This window comes from Mangifera indica, chromosome 12 (genome assembly GCF_011075055.1).
Source record: "Mangifera indica cultivar Alphonso chromosome 12, CATAS_Mindica_2.1, whole genome shotgun sequence".
NCBI classification, from domain to species: domain Eukaryota; kingdom Viridiplantae; phylum Streptophyta; class Magnoliopsida; order Sapindales; family Anacardiaceae; genus Mangifera; species Mangifera indica.
Window position 1 is genome coordinate 6,756,934 of NC_058148.1, and position 16,522 is coordinate 6,773,455.

The following is a 16,522-nucleotide window of genomic DNA, read 5'->3' on the forward strand; positions in this document are numbered from 1 at the left end:
ATGGCAATTGCTTGGAAGGTTTCACTAAAAATTGTCCTCTCAAAATGAATTTTATGTAATACCACTTGGATCTTTTGCCCTTTAATTGATGATAACTTTGGAGTGGACCATTTATAGTCTAAGAATCGTCCCACTACAAACTTTTTGGATCCAACATCCTCAATTTTATATTTACGATCTAAATATTCATAATTCTTAGGTCGTTCTTTAAAGCACTAATAATTTGATCAACACACTAATCATCTTTGAGCTTAGAAGTATTTTCAGTCAAGAATTTTGCAAGATTCAATGTATTCATATAAAAAAAAATATCTTTTGCTACCATTTGGTGATATTCAACCCGTTAAACTTTTTTCAGTTTCATCTTCATGGATCATGAAAACAGACACTGAAGCTACATGAGATGGTGTGAAGGCCGCAACTTGGGTCGATACATCAACAAGGATTGATCCAGATGCCCTTTTTTTCTGAAAAAGAAAATCAAAATGTTGAAATTGTGAATTTTTGAGTAGTAGTTGATAAATATTTTTCAGGCAAAGTTGGAGGGGTCATACATATGCGCTCCCGCTTAACCCAGCCTTTTCGGATTTAATTTCTCTATAATTATACTATTTAAATTTTACCATGACCATTTAATTGCCATATTCCACATGGATGACAACCTTTGGAGATGGTAAAAAACAAATGCTTTTCCACACCCAAATCAATAGTAAAACCAACCACGGTATTTTAGGTGATTTAGACGATCATATCAAAGTATAAAAATTTTTGAATCTAAAAACTTTTGATTCAATACTGTGTAAATTTTAATTGTCTTTATAATTATACAATACAATCTAGATGATAAAGCAAGTAATTTTTCAAGTACACACCTTTAACCAAATGCATCACAAGTTATACAAAAAAATTATCTATTATTTTCATTCATAGTTTGCATATGATAATCATTATTTTTTATATTTTTAAAATTAAGTAGATTTTTTCTTGATCTACTTGAATATAATGTATCATTAATGTTTAATTTAGTTTTATTATTCAACAAAACTATGACTCTTTTAGAGTCTTCAATCAGATTCATTAACCGTAAAATCGTATTTACTTTAGCTCCTTAAGAATTATTTACATTGTTATACTGTTTATCAAATACATGTCTATATCAATTTTAGAGTCTATAACTTGAGTAGATAGTATTGATAACGTGATAGAAATATGGAGAGATGAATAAGAGAGAAATATAACAAAGGAAATTGAGAGGCAAAAAACTAGGGACTGAAACTAGCAAAGTAAAAAGAATAGCGTATATATATAAACTTTCAAATGAAACTGATGATGCGTCTTTCTTTTCTTACAAAATGAGAGAAATTATGGCTTTTTATAATGCCTTCGCATTGCCCATATTAAATGCACCTACCCAAGAGTTTAATGCCACTCCTTTATTGCTTTGGTGGAAAAGCCACCACTCTATCATTTGTTACTTGGGTGGAAAACCACCCTTCTTCGCACAGCACATTCATTTTTCAGACAAATGTTGAGATTATTGAGAATTTATTAATTGATAAATTAATTAGTTGTAGATAGACTTGATTTTATGAAATTCATCCACACAAATTGATTATAAAGTTTTAGAAAATACCAATGAAAAGTATAATATTTCCTTTTATTTTAAGTTGGTATTCACTTCAGATTCATATCACGTTCATCTCATCCGTTTTGAGAGACAGTTTAGTCTAAAGCGTCCAATAGTTAAATTACTCTAAGCAAAGTTTACCTTCATTATTGGTATGAGCAATGTGTTATACCAAGTATCTTTCCCAGATCACCATTCTCATGACTCTTCATGGAGAGAGAATCTTTATGCTCTTTCTTTGTCTGGTAGAAGAGTTCCAGAGAAAGAACCCCGGTAACGTCTTCAGTGCTCTTCTTGTTAAAGCATAGTTGCATGAAATGTCATAGACAGCTAAACAATGCAAAATTTTTTGACAAAAAGCTAACTGAAAACAGTAGAAACCAGCTAATGCACGGTAAAATTCATACTGCCAAAAGATGAATGTCCACAAGTACAATGTTACCAGAAAACAATGCGAAGAAGCAAGAAAAGATGACGATCTTACACCTAGAACTAGCTTCACTTTGGAACAGAGGCTGGAAATGATTTCTGGAAACCTTTTCTCTGTGTCACCAACTTCTACGCATAAATGCTAACCTTGAGAACATCTAATATCTGTACATTCAACTCCAAACATCATTATTAAAAACGTTTAATGTGTAAACATTTGCAACATTTGCCAATGAAGTATTCCTGTGATTCTATAATCTATATAACAAAAATATCCCAAGGTAAGGCTTGGTCATTCCCACCACCAAAACTGTCGAAACAAATATATCTTTCTCATTCGAGCATTATATGTCATGAAGGCTCTGGCTTTAATAGGATCTGCATTCAAATACTCAAAAGCATACATCTGTTTTGCCTCTTCCAGACCATCGATCTCCATCACAGCCTCCAACAGTTCAAACGCATTGATTGCAGTTTTACTATGGTCCAAGGCATCAACTAAGCGCCGCATGCTTGAAGCCACAGCCAACATGGCATCCTGAAGAGCCTCTGAGTCACGAGGTCGTTTTGGAAGTTGTCTCAGAGGTGGTGCAAGAGGAGGATCTTGATTACCATCTTGCATATACTCTGGGGATCCGTTGTATGATTCTGTTCCATCTGTATCACTTGCATCTTCAGAATTTGGTGAAAGGAATGATGCAGAGTCATCTTCACAGTTCTTAACCTCAGTTGGATGGCTTCCATTCTTTGTCTTAGCCCAACGACTAGGTGCTTGATAATTTCCGCAAACAATTTTTAGCTCATCATACATCTCAATCTGCTTTCCTCGAAATCCTTTGGCATTAGGGTGCGCCTATTCCATTGATTTGAAGTGAAGCTCATTAGCATTAAACAAAAGAATGACAAATTGGGTTAATTTAAGACCAGCAGGGGAAATTACCATAAGGTATCTCTTCCATAGATCATCATCTTCACATTCAATCATCTTCGTAGTTGGGTTCCAATGAAATCCATCTTGACTGAGCAAATCCCTGATTACCTTATATCTTTTCTTAATTGTCTTTAGACGATTAACAACTTTTTGATTATTCAAGTTTAAATTAAAACGAGAGTTCACTGCATAACAGGCACCAGAGTATGCATTCTCATTAAAGCATTTGTCAATTTTATTCCCAGTTCTAGCCTGAACTGCAAGAGCTTCAATTAGACACTTGTCCATTGCAATTGACCACAAAACATTTCTTCCTTTATGCCTCATCTCCTTTCTCTGTCCTTGAAAGTCATATTGGTCCATTCCTAAACCAGTAAGAAAACGTATAACCACATATATGTGCTTTATAATAGAGCACAATTCAGCACACTGTTCAACAGAAAATCAAAGGCATAATCCAAGCAGTCAGTAAGATGGTTATAATAGTTCCAAGATCATCTACAATAATGATGACAGAAATGAAAAAATGAAATCAGGGAATGCCTACTTTTTGGCTTTGATGATTAACTAAATAAAAAAACAAAAATGAGATGACAGTCAAATTTACAAATAAAAGCATGATGTTAAGCACACATTGCATTCAAATTATGCTTGTTTGAATCTAAAACCAACTTAAGAGAATAAAAAATAATAATAAAGCACTTAGCAGACATGAAGCAATTTCTGATTATGAAATTGACATTTCACCTAATAATCATTTATAACTATAGGCATTCTAGCTTCCAGAATTCTTTTTCTTTTTTTCTCTTATATCCTAATTATGATAAATTTCAGTGGAGAATATACTATAGTCTTGCCAAAACGTCACGAAAATATAAATTATTTAGGAAAGTAAACCTAAAATGCTGTCAAGGGTAACCTTTAAGCTATAGGGATTAAGGGCTGTGAGTCACTGTGTAGAATTCATATAGGTGGGCTAAACTGGACCCAAACATCCTACAAATCTTAAGTTCATGAGCAATAGTTGCTGGATTTTCTGGTCAAACAAACAGAAAGGAAAAAAGGCTAATAGGTATGCAGGAGCAAAAGAGTAGGATGTAAGACTGATATTCGAGAGTGATACAGCATTGTAAATTCAGTTCCCACTGGCAAACAATTCCAAATTTGCAGCAGATGAGCCATGGCAACAATGTGTGGAACATTGTTAAACCTCTTCACAAGCTTGATGCCTTGATGGTTAAAGTCCATAAATTGGATCATTGCCAATTAAAATAAAGAGTTCCCGGCAGCCAATGCTGTTGTAGAGTTTTCAGGGGAAAAAAAAAAAAACCTCTCTTTTAACAAGTTCTTACCCTATGATTCCATGGAGCCTAAGGTCCGTGCACATAGACTGTAGATGTGAGGCTGAGAAAAATCTTCTTCACACTTTTTGCCCCCTTCAGTACTACATATTGAATTCTTGAACACAAACACCTGAAAGTTATCATCTTCAACTTTCAAGATTGTCTTTCCAAAATTCTAAAATACCTACGCCTAAGCTTTTATTTAAGTGGCAAAACTCTAGATATACCCACAACAAAATTATTTTAGTGAAATATTTATATCCTGGCTATATAGCAGCAACCAGATTCATCTTTCTCAACCCCAATTCTATAAACAAAGATATGTTTAATATTACACCCATTCTATTTTCTGAATCACATTTTTATCAGGTAAGATGCCTTCACCATAACTCATTGTAAAAGTTGGTATGCACTTTCCAGGTGCTGTCCTACATCCTAACAATTCTGGGCATAGGGACAAAGTGCTTTCCATAAAAGAAAAAGTATAGCTGCATAAATTTACTGGTAATGCTTTTCCTTTATTTAGTGGACAGATGCACAAGTTAAAGTGCTTAAAAAATCAAAATCATTAAGTCAGAAAACAAAAACACAGGCACATTGCAATAATAAGCTTAATTAACATCATTTGATGCCAAATTGTGTCAGAAACTTTCAGCCATATCTTTAATACTCAGGTCACAGTTAAGGTACAGGTGACTGTTCAACAAATATTAAACAAAGCTTGTGAGGTCACATTTTAAGGGGTCCAAGAAGTAAACATACTGATGACTTAATAAAAACTGAATTTTTTTTTCTTTTCAAAACTTTGGGAGGGTCATGCAGGTTACCCCCAATGCTATAATGCAGTTCTACCCAGGTCCTAGTCCTGGCTGTGGGATTCTACTCACTAGCACTACCATACCACTTAGTTCTAAAAAAAAAGAATCAACAAATGGTATCTTTAAAGTCTTTCTTCTTTCCCCGGATAATGCTAAATGAAGGGAAACTGAAAAGACAGAGGTTAAGAGTGACCTACGGATAGGTTTAATCAAGTCTTTTTTGCCTTGCTCTTAGGCCTGGAGTCAAAAATGAGGGAAGAACTGCTGGCTTTTATGCTATTAAGGAGGTTAGTCGTTCACTCTTCTTTTGGCCTTTGGCTCTTCTCCTACTAAGGCCAACCCTAAAGGCAAGTAAGCAAGTTGGCCAGTCTATCTTCTAGGAGGGAGGTTAAATGTTGGCTAGTAACTCTTACATGGCAGTTGCCAAAACCATAGACCATTCTCATTTAACAGCTGGCAGATCTTGGCCGTAGTGACTGAAGAGCATAATTTGACTGTCAGTTCTTAAGGCGGGAAGCTTTTCTTTCTTGTGGCGGTGGGCTCAGACATCCAAGAATGAAGATAGTTGGCTATATACATCAATTTATAGTATATTATGTAGATCAATTAATAGTACATAACATACATCATTGATTGGTGCTTCAGTAAGCAGTGAAATCACCATTATCAGCACAAGAGAAAGAGATAAAAGGGATACAGAATATTCAAAGAGTGATACATCATTTAAGCCAATAAAAACTATGATAATACAGTTGTTTTCCATTGTATAACCATCAGTACACAACATTCATTGAATCGAGCAACAAATACCCACTAGATAACAATTAAGAATTTGACTTCACCATAGTTTAAAAGTCTCCCGACGACATACCATAAACATTCCTTATGCAGCACCTCATACAATGCCTTTTACTTGATAGCACATGCGACTTAAATCCATTCATAGTTAAAATATACTAAATTATGGATAATGAATACATTAATCGTTAATGTATCCCAGAATCAAAATGTACAGAGTGGGTTATCTGAGTTGCTTAATACTTGTATATCTAAGAGAATTAAATTATCCACAAAGAAAAAAATAGTCAATGAGCCTGACTTTACAGTTCACAATCTTACAAGAATTAGTTGAAAGCTAAAGCAATCCCTCATTTCCTAAGCTTCCTCCAAGTGAAGCAAGCATTTCTTCAATAGGATAACATTTTTTATTGCCATAACAAGATAGGCAAGTCAGATTTAACATCTTAACTCAATTTTCAGTGAAAGAAACCGTTAACTTAAAGAAAAGGTCAGCAAAATTAGACACTCTTTTGTAAGTTGTTCTGGCCGTTCTTCCAAATTTTGCATGATAAATATTACTTCTATAGCAAATTCAAAAAACATAAATGAAAAAAGCTAAGAAGAATTAACAAAATCACATGTTAACAATAAAAAATCATAGGATTATTAAAACAACATTGCCACGCCATTAGTACAACATGCAAGAAACTACAGGACTACAGCAGCTCAATGCAAAAGGTCAACAATGTTGACCATTTATATAAAGTTTCTCCCTCTGAAAATGTGCAGTTGGCTCTAAAATGAACGAATTTGAGCTCAGAAACACATTCAGATAGTTGAATAGATACCTGAGCGACTGAATTGGCTGTAATCTGATCGCCGTGAAAAACTAGGAGGCGGAGGTGGAGACAGAGACCGCGTCAAGAAGATCGCAGAAGGAAACTGTTATTTAAAATCATTAGACGGTACTTAGGGTTCGCTTTTTTCTTCCTGTTTGTCGCGAAAAATTATTTATATGAAGTGTTAAAAAATTTTCCCAGCGGAGAAAAACACTTTCTCGAAAACCAAACGCGTGTTAAGAAATTTTCTATCTAGTGTTACTCGTGGGTCTCATAGTTGATCACCATTCTATCATAGACTGCCACGTGGAAACAGATATAACTAAAATATTTTATTAGTAAGACAAAATAAAATAAACTCTTTTTTTTTTTGTGAGAGTAGGTTATAATACGAGAAATATCATATATTTAAATAATTAATACAAATTTAATATAAATATAATATATTTTTATATAATTAAATATTATTTTATTTTTAATTTAAAATCGTTTAAAATATAATAATATATTATTATTTATACTCAAATTATATTTATTATTTATATACCTAATTTTTTATTATAATATTATTTAATATTGATAAAAAAAATTTATTAATTAATTATTTGACTATTACAAGATTATTTGTTTTAATAATTCACCTTAAGTATTATATTAATAGTAAAATAATTAAGACAACGAATTTTTTTAGTTGTTTAAATTAGATCTTACCAAGAGAAGACATGTGCGAGTCTAAAACCGGTCGGCATAAATAAGTAATAAAAATTTAAATTTGCATTTGACACCATGTGATAAGGATTGACATTGACCCAAGATTATTCATATTATTTTAAACAAATTTATGAAATAATTACCTTGTGATAATGGAAGACATACGAAGCAAAGCCTTGTGTCGGCTTTATAGACAGTGATGGGTTGTGTGGGCTGGCTTCGATGTAGCCTTTGGGCCTGTGGGCTGTGTCGGACCTAAGCCCCACACAATCGTGAGCTTTGTATCAGGTTGGCCCATAAAAATGAAAAGGGTTATGACATAGTCGTATCATATTAGGGACTATGCAGGCAGGCACACTGGCTAATCCGTTTTCATATTAATAAAAGAATAAATTAAAAAATAATTATTCAAATTTACTAATATAATTTTTTTTTCAAATTAATACAATCCAAAATCGTAAATTACAAGTGGATCATCTAAATCATATTTTGTTTATATTTTCAAATAATATAAAATTATTTTTTATTATTTATTGTCTCGTCCCACAATGTCTCTCACATTTTTTTTATATCTATTATTGTCATTATTCCGTTAATATCTATTAGCAACTTAATATGTATTTTGTTTACAATTTTATTAATTATTATGTTTTTTTAAAATGTTTTGATAATTAAAATACTTAATATGTTTTGAACAAAAAATATGTTCAAATGATTGGATCGACTTCATTTTTGTATAATCAATTGATTAAAAATAGGTGCACTATATACATTGTAATAGAATCTACAAAAGTGAAATTGTTTCAATCGCTTACACAAATTTTCTTTTTAGAACGGATTATGTTTTTTCATTATAAAAATATTTTTTTTTTAAATTAATAATTACAGAATTGGAAAAAAAAAAATTATATTGTTAATGGACATTAAAGAATAATAATGGTAATAGGTACACCCAAAATTACGAGTGATATTATCTGAAGATCATGTGAACAAGTTATTCGATTCTTCTTGTTAGTAGAACATATGAAATATAGTTATCTAATTCAAGTGTAGGGTAAACCACGAATAAGTGGTTAAAGAAAACAAGTTTATCGTGATGATATTAATAAAATAAAGAGTTCTTTTAATTAGATACAACAACTGTAATAGAAAATGATTTTATATTATTCAAAAATATAAACAAAATATGATTTAGATGATCGATTTGTAATTTTGATCCTCAACTATATTAATTTGAAAGGAAATTTATATTAGTAAATTTAAATAATTATTTTATTTAAAATTTTTTTTTATTAAAAACCAAACACAAAAAATTAATAAAAAATTGAATGAATAAAATATAAAATGAAATTGAAATAAAAATATTAAAATTGAATAAAGAAAATGTTGAATTTGAAAGGGATTAAAAGATGAGAATGTAGAGAGAGAATGAAAGATTAAAAAATTAGATTTAATGTATGTGATTTTAAGAGTGCGGGAGAGTGGGTTTATGTAGGAAAAAATTAAAAAATTAAAAAATTAAAAATTTTTTCAAAATAAAATATTTACAAATTTTAAGTGAGTGGGAAAGCTGCAACATGCTTAAGAAATTAAAACAATTAAAATTTTTTTTAAATGACGTGAACAGTATCAAGCCAAATTGAGCTCAAAAGGCCTATGCGCTTGGCACAACCTACTACGTTAGTGGGTCGTGCCTTTCTAGGTCAAGTTTTTTAGTCATACCTCTGGTCAGGCTATAAGTTAATTCAACCTATTTGACATGTCTAGTCTACTCTATGGAGTTTTTGGCAACATTGAAACTTCCTTGGACACAACAGAAGTATCAAAAGGTTTCATTCTCTTAGGCATATTGGCAATTACGAGAAATTTGAGATCAAAATTGACTTGCAAGTGGAAATGAAGTCGTCATTGAGAACATCCTTACCATTGAGGCAACAATGTACATGAAAGCAATAGAGGAGGTGGCGGTTATGACCAAAAAATGAGTGACAAGAGTAAAAAGTGTTGGGTGACAAAACGGAGAAATGAGAAAGAGTAAAAGCTTGAAGAGAGCTTTTCAAAGATCTCCTGGTGACAAAATGTTGATGTGTGAATTTGCACCAATGTAATGACATAACTATCTGAAAATGTCACGTTTGAATGTGATAGAATTGCAATAAACAGTGTTCGTGTGCATCCTACCCTATGGAAAGACATTAAATTGGAGTAGCACTTACTCGTAATTCTTGAAGAGATGGAAGGCTATAAATGCAATTTGATTGAAACTTGAGGTTTTGGCAATTCAATATTCTACTTGTTTTTAGCATATAGGTGAGAGCCTGGTCCTGGAAATCGTAAAAGAAGTGAACAATCTGCTATTTCCAACTGATGAAGAGACGCAAGGTTATGTAGGCCTTGGGGCAAGGACTCCAGGTTCCTGCAAACACTGATAGCAATTTCGGGATACTATAGTGGGCAACTGAAAAATAGATTCAGGGAAGCTTTTTAACAGAATCACAATCAGTCACTTTCAAGATTTCAAGAGAACTACTATGATGAATCGTATACTCTGAAATGGACTGCAAGATAGGATTTCAAGTCCTTCAAGAGTTCCAGACAGCAGGTCTCTTGATAAAGATTTGACAGAAGAACATCCTTCAGTGGCCAAATGCTCAAGTAACAAGGTAGTTTTGCTCTTGTGAAGTTTGAGAATCATCATTTCAACCAGAAACTCAGAACTTCTGATTTCAAGACCCATAAGAGAGAAGGGAAGGCCTACTTCAGGAAATGAGAAAGTGAAGGGCAATTCCAAATTCTGCGGCAACTCCTTAAGTACACCCTGTGATTTCGAGCAGTCAGAGAGAACAGAGGTTCTGAAATCCAATGTCATTTGATAAAGTTGTGAGCTTCCCCAGAAAAGAGAATTATTCTTCAAGAGCAGTTGGGTTTTGGAAACATCTTTCAAGCGGACATTCCAGCCTGAAAATTTTGCATATCCGCATATAGGTAATCCAAGTTAGTCCAACAATATATGTATAGCTGGCAAAGTGTCATTTGTTAAGTTTATACTTCTACTATACCATATATTTATTGAACTAAAAATTAATAATATGACACCAAAAGTTATTGTAATAAAATTTAAAAAGCCAGAATAATTTTACAATTAAAAAATTACAAGAAATAACTAAAAGAGCAGTAAATAAAGGAATCTGGTAAACAATATTGATGCAGAAATGGTTATTTCAAAACTATGAATCTGGTAAAAAGTTTATTTCTTTTGAAAGAAGCAGAGGCATTATAAGATCAAATTTTAGAACTTTCATACTAAAATTACAATGTTTTCTTTCCTTTATGTGAACAAAAAGAAGTCCTGTAATTACCTACTAGAAATCATATTGAGGACAAAGTAATAGCTGTGTCATCAACAATTTGTGAGAATAAAGCAAATGGGGACTCTGAAAACAAAATTGCAAAAATGAAACTCACCAATATCACTGTCCCATAGGAAAAGACTTCACTATGTTTACATAGGAGTAGACAAAAATGTTATCTGTATGTCAAAAAACATCCCAAAGACTCAGAAGCACTGTAGTCAGTTCTTCTTCTGGCGCAGTTCGGAGGCTGTCGCAATTCCATGTTTCCAGAGATTCAAGATTTTGAAGGTTCTTAAGTCCCTTGGGTAGGGATTTAAGATTTGGCAGGTGCTCAAGATGAAGCGAGGACAGATTGGCAGGCAACAACCAGCCTTCTGGAAATGATACTAACTCCTGACATCCACCAAAGGAGAATTCGGTGAGACAAGTGAGTTTGTGAAGGCCCCATTGTGATGAAGGCTTGAGATTTTTGCAATCCAGGATTGAAAGTGATATAAGATTGGCAGGAAGCCCGCCCTCTGGAAATGACACAAGACTGGAGCAACTATTAATGCATAGTTCTTCAAGACATGTAAGGCTATACATCCGATTTGGCAGAAACCTAAGATTCTGGCAATTAGAGATTCTAATTGACCGGATCATTGAGGCAGGCAAGCCAGGTTTGGAAAAAGACTGGAGACGAGGGCAGTCAGATATTTCCAAGTAATCAAGTAATGTAAGGTTGTGCAGTCCTTCAGGTAATGACTCAAGGTTCATACAATTGCTGATAATAAGCTCCTTAAGTTTCATGACAATGTTAGATGGGGCATTGGGCAACTGAAAAGTAGCTTTTGGGAAGGATTTGATAGAATGACACCCAGAAATTTTCAAGATTTCAAGCAAACTACTGTTGCAAATCATCTCCTCCGGAAGGGACTCCAAGTTCCAGCAGTTTTGAATTTCAAGTTCTTTAAGTGACCCAGAGAGCTCATCTCTTGGTAGAGATATAAGAGAAGCACACTCTTCAATAAACAAATATTCAAGTGAGAAGGGATTCTTGCTTCTGCAGGATTCATGTATCATCCCTTCCGGTAAAAACTGCAAGGCCCCACAGGTTTTGATTTCAAGACCCAAAAGCGTGGAGGGCAACCCCGTTAATGACACGAGTGAAGGACAACTCCAAATCCTCAACACTTTAAGAGATGTAAGTTTGTACAAGTTATCTGGCAACTCCTTCAAGTATGGACATCCTGAAATTTCTAGTAGTTGGAGAGAAAGAAGGCTTTGCAATCCAATATTATTTGATAAAGTTGTGAGCTGACCTAGCTGAGAGATCTGTAATTCTTTAAGAGCTGTTAAGTCTTGAAAAAATTCTTCAACCAGAAATCTTAGATTGTGAATTTGACGTATACGAATGTAGGTAAGTGAAGACTGTCCAATAATGCCCTCTACCACCTTGTCATCACAGTTGGTCAATTCTAGTTCAGAAATTGAAGGAAGCTTTGGAAGTGTTCTTAATTTTTGGCATCCATCTATCTGAAGTATTATCAAGGAAGGAAAGCAAGTTGGTAACTCCATCAAATTTGGGCACGACCAAATAGAAAGTTCGAGGAGGCAAGAGAAATCTCTGCATTTGTTTGAGCTGTCAAGTGTCTGATGGCTTGGAAGAGCTTCCAGTTTTTCACAACCACTGATAGTCATTTTCTTCAAGGTAGGAAAGTGTTGCTGGAATTTTCTCAGCTTAGGACAATTTCGAATTTCAATACTTTGAAGTTGAGGAAAGTCATCCATGCCTTCAAGTCCACTAGAAGACCACTCCTCCCAGGCTGACAAGTTCTCAAATTTTAAAGTCTCCAATGATGGAAAAGGTAGAACAAAAGAGCAACCATCACCATAGAATTCTGTACCCACCATTTTAATTCCTCTCATTCCTTCAATGGTAAGGTCTTTAAGTGATGGTAATTGTCCCAATGGTGGTAAAAACTGACACTTTGGACAGTTACTAAGTTGCAAGAATCCCAGATTGAAGAATAATGGGGATCCAATCCAACTGGGAAATCTTGTACCTCCGTAGTCCTTGATAACGAGTTTTTCTATGTTTTTGTGTGGCTGCAGCATGTCAAGTACATCTGTTTCAATTCTTTCATTCCTTGAATCATCCAAATCACTACTACTATCCAACTGCAATTCAACAGATTCCTGCCTATAAGCTTCCAGGGTTTCTCTGAAGCTTGGAAATCGTGGAACTTTATAGCTGCTCATGGCAAGATCCTTTCGGTTTCTGTGATGTTGGCGGGTTTTAAATACTTCCTCTTCATCTGTGTCTTTCACTGTATCTTCAAAATCGTTACTCCATTGTAACGTCAACTGAGTCAAATCCTTCTTGTCCTTTAAATTTGCCTCTATTGCATCAGTGAAACCAACCACATTTTGCAGTCCTGAAATAAGAAGTGTTCCCTGAAGTTGATGAATGTCCTTCAGGTCTCCAATTCCAGATCCACTTTCTTTACCCACAACGAAATGAGACAACGTTTGAAGATTTGTCAATCTACACATTCGCGGAGGCATCTCTATTAACCTGCTTCCACTAATCAGGAGATGTCGAAGGTTTGTTAAGTTTCCTATCTCTGAGGGCAACTTACTCAGAGAATAGCATTCTACTAAGATTAAAGTTTGTAAATTATAAAGAGATCCTATTGAGCCAGGCAAAGTTTTGATTGCCGAGCGAGAAAGATCTAAGTAGCGAAGATGCTTCAATTTGCCAACTGAATTTGGCAGTTCAGTGATGCGGCAGGCACTGAAAGACAGCACTCTCAGGTATTTTAGCTTTGGCAAGAGAATATGGGGAATTTGATTAGCCAAAAAGCTTGCTCCAATTTCTCCTGTTGGGTCCAATGGCAGAAAAGTGCGTAAGCACTCAACTCCATAGAAGGCATCAAATTTTCTGAGCATTTCCCGTCTACTACGATTATATGATGAATGTCGAGCCTTGTCAAAAATTCTGTTTCGGTAACCATTCATCACCTTGTCCTCCAATCTGAAGCAATAATCTCCAGAAACAAATTGAGCTAATTCTTTCATGAGGCCATGCATTACATAAAGTGAACTGTTGTGAACAGATTGTTGAAAAAATGACCTTGAGACTAGCTCATCAAAATATTCTCCACCTACTTCTTCCAACTTCTTCTCACCTGTTGGTTGCTGCAGAAAACCTTCTGCCATCCATAAAAGAACCAGTGACTCCTTGTCAAATTCATAATCTGATGGAAAAATCGAACAGTATGCAAAACACTGCTTTAAGTGAGGAGGAAGATGATGGTAGCTTAATCCTATAGTCCGAAGAATATCACCTTCATCATCTGGTAGATCCCATATATTCCAATTTGATGCATCATACCATTCCCCTTTCTGTCTAGAGTGCAGAAGAACTCCCAGTATCTTCGCCGCCAGGGGTAGACCTTCACACTTGTTCACAATCTCATTTCCAATAGCCACCAGATCTGGCATTGAATTAAAGTTTTGATTCTCAAATGCATGGTCCATGAAAACAGACAGACAATCTTCAAATGATAAAAATTCCAACGGATGAGCTGGAACTGTGCCTATACTTGCTGCAATATTGCTATCTCGAGTAGTTACAATAATTTTACTTCCTGTTGCCCCTGTTTTCAATGGATTCCATATGAGATCCCAATCATTATTTCTCCTACTCCAAACATCATCTAGAACAAGCAAAAATCTCTTTCCTGCCAATTTCTCCCTCAAACTAACTTGCAGCAGATTCAAATCATCAAAATCAACAGATTTTGAAGTGACAGAAGTGAGAATTGTTTTTATCACCCTTGTTACATCGAATTGATCAGAAACAAAAACCCAAACTCTCAAATCAAAATGCTTCTCCACTCTGCTGTCATTATACACGAGTTGAGCAAGGGTAGTCTTACCAATGCCGCCCATGCCAACTACAGGAACTACACAAACTTTACGATTACCTGAGTCATCGATTAACAGCGATTCAATAATAATGTTTTTATCTTTATCCCTACCATATACACAAGATTCATCAACTAGAGAAGTTGTGGGTAATCTTTGTTTGCTTCCAGATAATCTCCCTTTAACATCATCATTCAAACCTAGAACATCTTTATATTTAGCAACAAGTTCCAGCTTCTCAATTATCTTATTTATTTCGAAATCGACGCCTCTACTAAAAGGACTAAGAGGGCTCGAAATGAGTCGCCAATTGGCTACCTGATTTGCCTCAGTTTTTGATTCAGATTCCAGCTTGGATGTTAAAGCTACAGTGGCCAGCTTGTCCAATATATCCTCTGCATCATAAAGGGCACCTTTAGCCATATGCAGCCATTTTCTCACAGCAGGATAATAAAACTGCTTCCCCTCAGCATCATGAAGCAATGCAGTAACACTCAGCAGTGTGATCTTCAACTTTTCCAGCAAGTCATCGTATTTTCTGCCGCGAAATAATTCCACAAACTCGCGAGAAGCCAATCTGTCAAAAAGCACTTGCAGGAAAGCGGAGAGAAAAGCCTCCCCCACAGTCATGGTGCAAAAACAAACGAGGGAAACGAAAGTCAAATCAAAGAGAATAATCCAAATACTTCAAAAAGAGCAAACAAGTGAGAAGCAAAATGAGCTCTGCAAAAGCATTTCACAGAAGAAGCCTGAAAGTGTAGACACACCAGGTAGTCAAATGAGGCTAAAGGCAGAGAAAGAGAATAATTTAGACAAGTAAAAAGGGCAAACAACAAGCAAGAAGCATCTCCAGCTTTGCAAAGACAATACCAAGACGTTGCCTGAAAGCATTTCATAAATATTAAAAAATTAATTAATTAATTATTATAATATAAAAATATTTTTTATTAAAATTAATACGTCATCTGCAATTGTTAGGTCCGACCAAGTCGGGTCAGTTTGTGCGTCTCATACTTTTCATTAGTCAATCTGACTCATAAAGTCTGCTATTATGTAGGTTTTAAGATCAGTGGATTGCTCTAGAACTGGTCTAACATAACTCATTACCACCTTTAATTACAAATAAAAATATTTGTAAACCTAAGTACGACCAAACACAGCCAACCAAATTCAACGGTCCAAACCCCTTCACCAGTTCAATCTTATTAAACAAAACGTTAAGGATGAAAATTAAATACATTGTCGTACATAATGTTTTAACTAATTTCAGTGAGGTCCTACAAAATTTGGAGGTGACATTTAATCACCGCTTACAAGTATTTTTAAAAAGTATAAAATACTCTTGATCTATTAACGCTTACAATTGACCAAAATTATTCTAAATTTTTAACCTAACTATCATTTTTTTTACAATTCCGGTAACTTTTAATGTTATTTATTTAATACAAGATTAAGAACGTTTTTATAGAGGGATTCAAGATTTAATATCAAAAAGAACAAATTTAACATAAGTAATATAAAATTTACGATAGATGTTGTACAAACATGATTTTGCATCAAGAAGATGCGTTTGGTCAGAGTTTTATAAAAACTATTTTTGTCCTTTATTTTTTATTATTTATATTAACTTGTTTAGTTTATCAATAATAAAATATTTTGATAATTTTGTATTATCAATAGTAATATAAAAGATAATACGGATAATAATCTAATTATCACTTTCACTTTAAGAATTAAAAAATTAACAAAATAATTTTAATTTTATTATAATTATATCTT

The 16,522-nt window shown here is 34.1% G+C and overlaps 2 protein-coding genes across 3 annotated transcripts; both read right to left on the reverse strand.

Moving 5' to 3' along the window:
• Positions 1 to 2,005: 2,005 nt before the first annotated feature.
• Positions 2,006 to 7,016, reverse strand: LOC123193763 (uncharacterized protein At2g29880-like). 2 transcript variants are annotated; one of them, XM_044606852.1, is made up of 3 exons: positions 6,777 to 7,016; positions 2,997 to 3,352; positions 2,006 to 2,909 (listed from the first exon to the last, which is right to left on the reverse strand). In XM_044606852.1, the coding sequence occupies exons 2-3, from the start codon at positions 3,348 to 3,350 to the stop codon at positions 2,349 to 2,351; spliced, it is 915 nt and encodes a 304-aa protein (XP_044462787.1). In that variant the 5' UTR covers positions 3,351 to 3,352; positions 6,777 to 7,016; the 3' UTR covers positions 2,006 to 2,348. The 2 variants fall into 2 exon arrangements, with proteins under 2 accessions (XP_044462787.1, XP_044462786.1); XM_044606851.1 differs by having other exon boundaries at positions 2,997 to 3,416; positions 6,777 to 7,015.
• Positions 7,017 to 9,703: 2,687 nt separating this feature from the next.
• LOC123192330 (putative disease resistance RPP13-like protein 1) lies at positions 9,704 to 15,588 on the reverse strand. The gene is made up of 2 exons (XM_044604841.1): positions 10,944 to 15,588; positions 9,704 to 10,436 (listed from the first exon to the last, which is right to left on the reverse strand). Exon 1 carries the CDS (start codon positions 15,371 to 15,373, stop codon positions 11,015 to 11,017), a length of 4,359 nt encoding a protein of 1,452 aa, XP_044460776.1. The 5' UTR covers positions 15,374 to 15,588; the 3' UTR covers positions 9,704 to 10,436; positions 10,944 to 11,014.
• Between the last annotated feature and the right edge of the window lie 934 nt (positions 15,589 to 16,522).

Excerpts from the sequence above, each read along its gene's own strand:
- LOC123193763 (XM_044606852.1), bottom strand. The coding sequence starts at position 3,350 with ATGGACCAATATGACTTTCAAGGACAGAGAAAGGAGATGAGGCATAAA. Across the intron at positions 2,910-2,996 it reads TATGGAAGAGATACCTTATG|GCGCACCCTAATGCCAAAGG; the intron begins GTAATTTCCCCT and ends TCAATGGAATAG.
- LOC123192330 (XM_044604841.1), bottom strand. The coding sequence starts at position 15,373 with ATGACTGTGGGGGAGGCTTTTCTCTCCGCTTTCCTGCAAGTGCTTTTT.